General features: G+C 22.3%; 1 protein-coding gene across 2 annotated transcripts in view; it reads right to left on the bottom strand.

Annotated features, from left to right (window-relative positions):
• Nucleotides 1–9,804, bottom strand: part of LOC114132717 (alkaline phosphatase-like) — a 200,339-nt gene extending 190,535 nt beyond the window's left edge. Inside the window, exons 1-3 of one of the 2 annotated variants that reach the window (XM_050210838.1) lie at nt 9,687–9,804; nt 9,285–9,621; nt 7,638–7,964 (exon numbers count right to left, since the gene is read on the bottom strand). In XM_050210838.1, coding sequence (XP_050066795.1) covers nt 7,638–7,725 — 88 coding nt within the window. In that variant the 5' untranslated portion in view covers nt 7,726–7,964; nt 9,285–9,621; nt 9,687–9,804. The remainder of the gene's footprint in view (nt 1–7,637; nt 7,965–9,284; nt 9,622–9,686) is intronic. The other variant, XM_027998257.2, reaches the window with a different exon arrangement.
• Between the last annotated feature and the right edge of the window lie 2,710 nt (nt 9,805–12,514).

Raw genomic sequence — 12,514 nt, 5'->3', positions numbered from 1 at the left:
TGATTTATTACCTTATTGTAAATTTTGATCGCCAGACTCTAAAATTGTTGTTATTTATTACATACTAGCAACAATATAGTATAACATGTGGAAAATGTAGAAATATTATATAAAATATCCATGTTTATTTTTTTTTTTTTCATTAAAATACCTATAACTACATTGGAAAATTTTATATGAATATTTTTTTGATAATAAGAGATTTAAATGTCTACTTTTCGATGTTGGATGATTACGCAAAAATAATGATGGTTTATAATATTTTTTAAATATGTATTTATATTAAGCTAGGCTTTATAAAAATATAAAACTACAGAAACAATATTATCCATTAACCGAATTTCAGAAGTATAAGTAAATTATTATTAAAAGCTGAGTTACAATGCAATGATTTGAATAAATTTAGATTATTTTTATAAACTTAATCAATGCTCAACTTCCCTGTAAAAATGTACCTAAAACATGTATAAATATAATAATATATGCTTCATATTCATAATGCTGATAGGTTTATAAATCTATAAAATAATCTTGTAAATTATCAATTTTATTCTAATTAATAAGAATGAGTATAAACTTATTTCAAAACAATATTTTACCAGGAGATTCAAATAAGCATACAAATAAAATATTTTGTTCACGCAAAAAAAAATCACAAGACATGCCAATTAAATTTATTATATTATGTTAGTTTCAAAACTAAAAAAGCGGGCAAGTGAGTACCGCTCTGCTGTACATTAGGTGCCGTATGGATCATTATTATATATTATAGGAGTGTTAAATTTGAATCCAATGATAGTTATCATTGTATACGAAAAACGATTCTGAACGAAGATGATTTGTCAGCCTAGGATATAATTTCTAGTGGTTGGTGAAAAAGGTGGTTTATGTTTTAATGGCCTGAATACAACAAAATTTAAGTTCTTTTATAATAATTGTAAGCTAAACTTATGAAAAACCTTGTATTAAATTTTCAACTCTTAGCTACATATACAAAAATTTTTATGAAATATACCTACAAAATAATTTGCAAATATTCATGGTTTTGACGAATTTTTGTCAATATTTGAACTTCAAATGCTAATAAAAAAAATTGTGCCTATGTATTCTTATAATTTTTTAATCACTATAATAATAACTTATGAGGAACTTTGCATTAAATTTTCAAGTATTTTGATAGGGCCAAAAAGATTTAATCGACACAAAAAAAACAATTTTCAGAAAAATTGAAAATTTCAGTTGTCTATAAATAGCTCAAAAAAAGTCAAAATATTTTGAAAATTAAATCACGTAAAGAAAACGCGAATCTTAACAACTGGTAAAATTTTCAAGTATCTACGACTTATAGTTTTTGAATAATAAAAAATATTTAAAATCGTTTGAGGATAAATCGTTATCGTTACACGATTTCGTTAAAATTTAAATTTCAAACACTCATAAAAATTTTTTGCCTGAATCCGGTAGAGTTTTTTTTACAGATATTTGAAGAAAAATGTATGGAGAACCTTGTACCAAATTTTCAAAACTTAGTTATAAAAGAAAAAAATTTTATGATTTTTCAACTTCAAAATTACTTGCAAATTTTCGCGTTTTCGACAGATTTCGTAAAAATTTGAACTAAAAACGCTTATAAAAAAAAATTGTGACTAACGATTTTTAATTTTTTTTAGCTACATTAAAAACAACTCATAAGGAACTTTGTATTAAATTTTCAAAACTTTTTGGTCATCCAAAAATTTTTATCGACACTTTAAAAAAAATTTTTCAAAAAAATCGAAAATTTCAGTGGTCTATAAATAACTCAAAAAAAGTCAAAATTTTTTGAAAATTTAACTATATACGGATACCACTGACATTAACATTTGGTGAAAATTTCAAGTATTTTCAGTGATTAGTTTTTGAATTACAACCATAAAAAAAAATCGATTTGGTCGAAAACTGGTTTTGCTTAAAAATTGCCGTTTTTCCGTCATTTTTTTTTTGTTTTCTCGATTTTTTTGAAAACTGTTGGAAAATGTTAACTTTTTACCTCTATAATGTACCAAGGATATTCACTTTTACATCGGAAACCACCCCCATAGTTTGAAATTGGAGCATTATTTCGACTAGTTATGCTGTACACAGACACAAAAAAAAAAAAAAAAAACACACATCATTGTAAAATCAATACATTCATCACTTCGTTCAGAATCTAAAATTGAGTATTAACAAAAGATTATTTTTAGGTTGTTATTTTTACGAAAAAAACATATTATATTATAGGTATTATTCCATAACACAGCTCAATAAATGTATAAGTACTACAAATTACAATATACATTTCAGTATTATTTAGGTATTCAACATTTTATTATTTTATGTTCCAATGAATAATTTATCGATTTACATAATAATAAACATAAACAAAATAATATATTATACACTATTATTAACAATATATACAAAACGTTTTAATAAATTAATAAAAAAATCTGGTAGAAATTTTGTTTTTATTTATTGTTTTTTCCATATTTATGATACATTAATTAGGTGATGTGGCCAAATCTAATCCATAGAATGATAGGGTTGGTGGGTCGGTATATAAAATTGCACTTCGACAATTATACACCTACAGAAAAGTCCAGTGTATGACTCCATTTCTATATCAATTCGTTGAATAAAATATTCGAAAAATATATTTATAACATATTATATGTCACACATCGTGTGAAATAAATTTGATAAAATAAACATCAGAAAAAAAATCAACAATCAATCCACATTTTATATAATAAATACCAAAAAGTATTTTTATTAATGTATCTGGTGTTTACTAATACTTAATATCTTGTAAAAAAAACCAATATAGTTTTAGTAACGGCTTAAAAAAAGTGTATAACTTCAAGAGTAAAAATTTACTTAACATTTTGTATTTTTAATATGATAGTTAAGAATATAACACGAACAGATATACAGTGTTACTTCAAAGTTGGTCCAATTGCTGACTGAATTGTCTAAAATTCGTTAATTCTGTGCCGGAAGGTATATAACAAATATTTTATTATTATTATTATTTTTTTTTGTGTACGTATTATTTGAACAAGAAAAAAAATATTATTATTTTCGTTACATTGAATATTAATTTAGTCAATATTTTGAAACTCCGATATCATATACCTATATATCTATTATATAAATGTGAAAATGAAAATCAATGTGAACCTTTGAGGCCTATGTTCTCGGAAACTACTGAAACGATCGTTATGATTTTTTTTTTTTTTTTTAAAAAATTGAAGAGCTCATTGCGGAGAAGGTTTATGGCATTTGATCGATTCTCTAACTTAATAAACAAAGGAGTTATCAATTATTATAAATAATGGCCTGTTACGTAGACTATTATTATTATTATTTATTTTCGGTAACCATAGTAAAAATGTTTTATTATTATTATTTATTTTCCCCGTTTTTGTAAAATTTTTCACTGATGATTCGCTCCTACTGGTTGTAAGAGAAGATGCTTATGTAAATACAATGATATGTTATGTAATGACGTCACTGTCCAGCAAGAAAATAAACTATATTAAGGTCGCTGTTAGTTATGATTGAATATAATAGTTGTAGACCTGTTGTTATATTTTGTCAAAACCATAACAACAAAAATAAGAATTAGCGAAATAAGTCAATGTCCACAGTAAATCTCAAAATCACAGCAATAGACTAATATAACAATATGAAAACCACGAGAGGTACATTATTGTATTTTATCCACTGTAGCAAAAAAAAAAATTGATATAACTTTGAAACTTAATGGGTTAGATATTATAAACTTACGTATACATCTCGCGGGGTCCGCAATCCACCACCTAACCTAACCACGGGTGGACCGCCTACATGATAATATACTGCTCGCATAATCATAAGAGTCTCACGAGCAACGCCAAGCAAAATTTCTATAATATTATTACTTGACTAACTCACTGACTGATAAACGTAGAGCATGAATAATAATAGATCAATGATTGAAATTTACACGGTACATTCGTAAAATTGTACCATAAATTAAGTGTGCAATAAGAAAGCATTTTATAAAATTTGCACTTTAAAGTGGTGTTTGAACAAATTTTTTGAGAATCAAAACGGTGAATGAGAATGTCTTAGTGAATCATATTATAAAATTGGTATTTTTAACGGGCAACGAAGTGCACAGGGTCAGCTAGTACATATAATAACATTATTTTTTTTCTATTATATATTAATTGAGTTTTGAACTTTCAAAATTAATTATATTATAATTATACTAAAAATTAAAAATGCAATAGCCATATACAAATGTTATGTTGATTAAATAAACTAAATGACTTTAAGTTTTTATAGCAAGTACTATTATTATTTAGAAAAAATAACTTGGACATACTCTTAACAGGTTTTGTAAAATCGAATATGATCATAGTACGTTACCATAAAAAAAATAATACCCCATTGTATACTATGTTATAGTTGAGCAATAATAAATAAATATAAGAGACTTAAAAATAATTAATAATAAACTTATAAAAGTGTGTTCTTATTTATTTTAAGATTGGATTTTATACACGTTCTACTATGGCAACTATATGGTGGTATTATACTGTACCTATATTAATTAATAAAATAATATTTTATGAAGAATTTAAATAAAAGTTTAAAAATGTTCTAAATGTTCTACTTATAAAAAAATTATCTAAAATCATTAGTATTCATTCCACTAGCATAAATATATTACATTTATACATTTAAAAATTTTAAAAAATCGATTAACAATACATATTTACGAGTACCTACATATTAGATATTATATTAATAACTATAATACAGCTACTTAATATTAGATCTATTATTTATACTTTTTTTGGATGAATAATTTGATAGATAAATTCCATAATATAAATATATATTAATATATATTTAATATGATTAACATAATTGTATTATAATTTAATTTTTTTCTTAATTACTAAACTTACGAGAAAAAAAAATATTTATACATTTATTAAAATGTTTATTTGACTTTTACACACTTTTGTGTAAACTTTAACAACAGCAGTATTGTAATTTTAAATTGAATCATACAATAATAATTAATGATGCTAGCTAATTCTTTGGTACTTAGATAATAAAACTTGTCTTATAAACATTTATAAAACTTTAATAATCTACAGCCAAAATGACTAATTCAATGCTAGTAACTTTTTTTAACTTAAAATTAGATTGAAATTAAAATGTGATTATATTAAATTATATTAACCAGGATGAAATATTAATAAATTCCTCAACTTCGATCGAACATAATTATTAAAAAAAAATCAATCACCTAGTTCTTTTTTCGTTATTAAATTTAATACCAATGACTATTAATTAATATACTTCCTAATCATCTGTTTATTTTTTTGTAATAGTCAGATTATTATAGACTTGTTACTCGAAATGTCTTCACTTGACACTTAGGACTTTCCTGACTTGTAACTATGATTACCTATAGTAGTTTAAATGTATTATAAATAAGGGTTATATTGTTTTCAAAACTCATATATTACCTAATATATAAACTGTTAATAAATTAATTGAATTTGAAGAAAATGGCAAAGTTATTCTTATTATATTGTATTTAATCATATTATATAAAATATCAATATTTAATATTTATTATTTTTCCAATATATTTAACTACAAAGGCACACACTAAGATTGATAAATGCTTCTTTAGATATTTTTAATAAATATAGACTTAATTATATGAATAAATATAATACATTGTAATCCATTAATTCCAGTTACTTTCATAAAAATTAAAATCAAATATATTTATTTAATCCATAAAAAACTATATACCCATTATCTTTCAAACGTTATGTATCTTAAAAAATAATCTAAGTCAGTAGTATACTTTTTTTATTTTGAAACTAATAGAAAAGTAAATGTATAGCTGATAATTAAAATTATATTGTCTAAAAGGCAATTGTTAAAGTAAAATTTGTGATATTAATAAGTTCTTTTTCAGAATCTAAATTTAGAATTATTTACTCTATAGAACTTAACATTTAAAATAATAATGATAAACTTTTTTCAAATGTCGTAGTGAATGTTTTTTCACTCAGTCTTGAATCTATATCAGTAGGATTAATTTAATTTAATTAAATTATAAATTAATTCTTTTTTCTTATAATTTATTATATATTAATAATATTCGATTTTTTATATATTATTGTAACATAACATACTTGGACCAATTTTATATACCTAATGAAAAGTATAAATATATATTTATTTATATTTCTTTGAACTGTTCAAGGTACAGATGTTATTTTAAATTTTCAAGATATAAAGATTTCTAGATTCATATAGATACTACTTCATATTATTATTTTAGTAAGTTTATATAATGTACATACTACACTTATATGGTAGTCATTTGGTGGTTAGCTATTTGTCCACACGACAATATCACTGGTATCAATAGTCCCAAAGTTAACAAATACTAGTGTTACTAGTTCAGCTCAATAGGTATAGTATAACTTATCAGGTATCTTAAAATTGATTATGTTAAAATTACATAACTTTATAAATTTCAACGAAAAATGTTTCTATTTACAGTGTTATTTAAAATAATAAAACAAAGTTGTTCATAACATTCATGACATTTTTTTTTTTTAATTTTAAAATCTAAATAATTTAATTATTTACAAATGTATGTATTATTATTCAATTGTATACATATTATACACCTAAATTTAATAAGATGTATGATATACTCATATAGTTACCAATTTTCATACTTCATACTTTTAACCTATTAAGTAGATGGATCCAATTCCACATTATGAAAACCAGAGTAATGATAGTCCTTAATTTATATGAAATTTTGTGATATGTTATATTTGTGTATACTTTTACTTTTGGTTTATTTAGTGTTAACGTAAAAATAATTATCCAGCATACATTTTATTTTAAAACAAAATTGTAGGTATGTATAGGTATATATATGTGGACGTTTATAAAAATATTATGACATAACTTTGATAGGAAGTATGTAGATTTATAGTCATTTTAGTGATCGAAACTACACATATAAAGACAAATTTGTTCTCAAGTTATGTACCAATCATAATTTTGAACTTAAAAATTAAACAAAATTAATTCAAAATATGCTGATACATAAATATGTTAGTTACCATTTAGAAACAAATATTGATTTTTTCCTAGTATTATTACAAACTATACCTAACAAAACCATTAAAAAAAAAAAAAATTCCTTTTAAAATATATAATTCAATTTTATCAAACTTCCAATTAATTTACAGATACAATTGCTTTTTTACAAAGTACATTTGTCTATTCAATATAAAATGTATTTATACTATAATTCATTTTATCTTATCGATTCACCATTGAAACATTATAATCAAGTTATTTGTCAATAACGTTTATATTATAAGCATTTATACATAAGAAAATGTAGTTAGTCTTTGTTAAAATTAAAAAACTAAATCATTAAATTTGTGTATAGAATATTTATCAATTTTTATCAATCGTGTGAATGTACTTAGACTTAATATAATATTGGTTCTAAAATTAAAAAAAAAAAAAAAAAACACAAAATAATTAATTATTTATATACTAACCTTGAAATTTAGTTGGGTTTTGAATCAACGTCAAGGTACACGGTATAACATAAAATATGAGAATCCCAAAATTAAGAAATTTCTTCATAATGAAACTTTGTTAAAAAAAAAATTTATTATTAAATTCACTTTTGATCACTTAAAAAACTCGAAATTTAAGATAGTCAAATACATCACTTAAAAAACCCGTTTTAATTTTAAACTTCACATTTGTACAATTGTATAAGAATAATAAATGAATAATATATTTATGTCTTGAGGACTAAAATTTTCTTTTAGTTGAAATGTCAATATTTTTGTTTATTTCCAAATCTTCATAATTTTAAACTAGAACAAATAAAAGAACAAATAAATTTATAAAAATATAAAAATTGTTAAACATATTTAAAATTTTATTAGATTAAAAATATTGTATTATTATATACATGTAATAGGTAACTTAAACGTATTAGAGAAGACATAAACAATCTTAATAATATCAATTAAGGTTAGCTTAAAATGTGTACTTCAAAAATATATTAAAACTTATTAAATACAATAAGCAATGTTTTTTTTAGATCACAAATAATACCAATCAAAGTTTTCATTTCTTTGGAAGCTATATAATATTTTTAATTTCGAAGAGTTTTAAGAAATCAATTTTATAAGTTATCATCTTGAATTTAAAAAATAAGATTATTATAAACGATTTGATTTACTTAATTACATTAATTCAATTTTTCATATAAAAAAAATTATCCTTACTCTAAAAATATATTTTTATATTTCTTTTATAGTATAAGGTAGGTATAAAAAATATGATATACATCTTTTTTTAATTCTAATTTATAATTCCTTTTGAAAATAGTATTGTTATTCATTTGTGCACAATATATAGGTATTTAAGTACCTACTACTTATAGAGCAGTTAATATTTCCAAAAATTTGAAGAAATTTGGAAAAAATGTATGCATGACTTATAATTATTTTTAAATCCATGTACTAAATGTGTTATTGAATGAGCAAATATTACTAGAAAGTGTATTTTATTATAATATTAACAGATTGTAATATATTTAATGAATTCAAATATTATACTATTTAAAAATTATGATAATAGATAAATACAGTTATATTAAAAAAAAAAATAATACCTTAATTATACCAAAATATATTCATATTTTTATGCTCCGTTTACGTTAACCATTTTATTATTTTATTGCAAAGTAATAATTTTAATATTTTAAACATAAATATAATATAAATTTTATTTTCTAACTGAGTAAATAATTTAAGCCATATCAGAAATTAATTAAAAGTTATGTAAACTATCCGCGAGTTACGATGTTTTTAACGAATCTAACTTTAAACGTATTATAAAATATGGGCGACAGCGCCTTAAACTATGCTTTGACACTGAACCGTTGGATTAAAACAAAAGCGTTGTTTAAAATATAACGAAAGCAACAAATAAAATTACTTTTGAACGAATGTCATTTTAATAATGTGTACCTAATTGCATTCAGTCCAAATAGCAATTACTCTTAGACGACAAGAATAAGAGAACAATTTTTTCAGTAAATGTCTTAAAACTTTAACTACAAATTTATCTCTAGTTTTATTTTTTAATAGATTTAAAAAAACGTGCGCGCTCACAAATACACATACACATAAAAAAAATTGTATATTATATTCGACGTGTTACCATTGAGTGTTTTGTGGTACATCGAAATTGCATACACATACGCATGTAATCCGATCGACAAACTATACGAACAGTTTGGCGACTTCGAAATATATTGTTATTCGCGTTTTGTTCGTGATAGCATAACCGAAGGAGCACATGGTCAACGGGACACTGCACGAGCGACAAGGCGCAAGCCAGCAAAAGACAAGTGAGTCGGCGTTCGGCGCAAGCGTTAAACAGTGTACCTATAGACGGATAAATGTTATGGCGACGGTTGTTCATTACTCGTTGGTCGCATGTGATATATTACACAGGTAGCTAGTTAGATATACATAATCACATTAAAATACTTGATAAATTATAGTATTAATATTATAATCTACTTTTTCCCAAATGATTTTCAACATCGCTTAATATGAGTTGTTCTAAATCATTGTTCACAATAGCTGTACTGTTTTCACGAATCGATCAGATGAACATTTTTGGAGTGTAGTTGTACTCAAAAAAGTAGGTGAAAAACAATATATAGTAAAATATATTGGATTTCAAAGATAAAGAATAAATATTAATAATAAAAATCTTGTTATGATTCCGTTCCTAACCGACTTAAATTACGTATTAAATTGTTGTATAATATCTATATATTATTCATATTTTAAATAAGTTGTGATATTAAAATATGTTTTTGTGATGGGAACTATTTATAAGTAATAAAATATCTATAGTAATATAAGTTAAAGGAAAACATAGTTTGTACTTTGTATTTTTTTCTATTACAACATATAATATTGTATTATACTATTATCATATCAGACAAAATTTATTAATTGTCTATTTTTTTTTTTTATAATACATCACATATATTTAAATTAAAACAATTAAAAACTGTCACCTTCCTTTTATAATTTACAACTATTGTAAATAGGCACTTTAATTAAAACAGCGCATGATGAACACATAATAAAATTATTATTTATAACTATTAAAAAGAGGCGACGGATGTTGTTTCTTAAATATAAAATGAAGTTGAACAAGATTTATGTTTTAATTTTTAATTACTTACAAATAATATTTAACTTAATTCAATAAATCAATAGTAAACATAACGTAGGTACCTATCTAGAATCTCTTAGAATTTCAAACAAATTAGTCTGTAAAAAATAATATAAAATAAAATTTACATTTAAATCTAAGTAGTATTCACATATTTATTTAATTATTTATTTATATTTAAATATATTTCATACTAAAATATAGAAAATATATTTGTGTAATTTAAGCATTATTTAAATGTGTACATCATTTTGAAATTCTAATGGAGCAATAAATGTATTGGTTTACAGTACAGTGTTGTATTTTTTTTTTTTTTTTTGAGAGAGAGAAAGAGAGAGAGAGAATTAAATATTTAATAAATATTATTAACTCGTTATAATAACATCTTTAACCATAGGTTTTTATGAAGATTTTGTTTGTTATAAATATATTTAATTTTACAGAAGCTAAATGTATTGGGTTAATAAAAACCAGTGTATATTTTTTTGTCTACCATTACCTTTAGAAGTAGCAAATAAGTATCAAATTTCACTTTGAGAGTAGGTTCTGATATTAAATTAGATCTTCTTTGGTTCTTTGATGTGGTTAAGACAGGAGTATTTATTCAAAACCAGTTTTTAACAATATCAATTTTACTTTTTTGTAATACTTCAAAAATAAATAACAGCATTGATACCTAAAAAGTTCACTACATAATAATAGCGGTTTATAAATGTGATTATAATAATAATAATAATATAACTTTATTCATAGTAAAAATATCAAAAATAATAATAGTATAAGTATCAAAATATTTTCAACTGTTTTTGAATTTTTGAAATTTTCGAATTTGTATACCTAGTATTTTTAAATTGATGGTGATTTATACTTGTATTTTCTTTAAAACTTAGTATATGCCATATGCATACTACTTTATAGTTGAAAGTTTAAAACATTTTTAATTTTAATAACTAAAACTTTTAAATGTAATACAAGTTTCCCAATAAGTTTTTCATATACAACCATCTACCTATAAATATACCAAAAATGCATAATATGCATAATTTTCATTTATAGATTTATTTTAAGTTCAAATGTTGATGTATTTTATATTAAAAAGTATCTTTTTTTCTTTTAATTATTTTACTATTTTATAATATAAATTAAACTTGAAGACAACATTTTATCTTCTGTTTCCGATCTCTTAATGTGTTAATTATTATAATTATTATAATTACTATATTACAATTTAAAATAAATAGTGAACAATTTATAAAATATGCTAATATATTAGCAAATTCTTTTTTTATCAAAAAAAAATAAGAATAACTATAACCTCGAAATTAGTTCACTCAATGATACAAAAATGATAATAGTAACTAATATTAAAGAAGGTAGGAAATTGGTACCACACTCTCTTATATTATTAGGCATTGAGTTTCACTCTATAATGCGCTTATTAAATTTGAAATGTAATATTATTGTAGACGAAAAATAATTCTGAGCAGCGACGATCTGTTCACATATTACATTTTTTAAGTATATATAGGTAGTATGGTATATGTTTTAATATTGTATTTATTAAAATAATTTATTTTACTTTAAGTTTAATTGTAAGTTAATTTAATTTATTCCGAAAATATTGCATTTATCTTATAACATTAAAATTATTTAATTATTATTATAATATATTTTTGTGCCATATTATATTATTATTGACTATTGTTATTAACTTTTGAATTGATATTACCTTATTGCAAAATTTTATAAAACAGTGTGAATAGATTCATAGTATAAATAGAAGTATCTTAAAATTAATCTATTTATTCTGAGAATTTCATCGCTTATAGTTTACTCATAATATATATTCATGTTTTAACTTTTTTAAGTCCCCACGGAAAATGTTTTTGAACTGTAACAAAATAATTAACATCTTTATTCATCGTTAAAATACGTCATTTTCCCGATTATTAAAGAAAGTACAAGAAAATGTTACCAAAATATTTTCATAGTCATCAATGATAAAATAATTTTAATTTTAAACCTAATTGTATAGAATTGTTATTATTATTATTTTAAACATATAAATATATTACTAAATCAATACTTAATTAATGATTTCAAAATGTTCATTATCAATGTAATAGAGGTACGTGTTTTCACATAATATAATGTCTTA

The sequence above is a fragment of the Aphis gossypii genome, chromosome 1 (genome assembly GCF_020184175.1).
Source record: "Aphis gossypii isolate Hap1 chromosome 1, ASM2018417v2, whole genome shotgun sequence".
Taxonomy (NCBI): Eukaryota; Metazoa; Arthropoda; class Insecta; order Hemiptera; family Aphididae; genus Aphis; species Aphis gossypii.
Note: the sequence above shows the minus strand (reverse complement) of the source record. Positions and strands in the feature narration are given on the sequence as shown.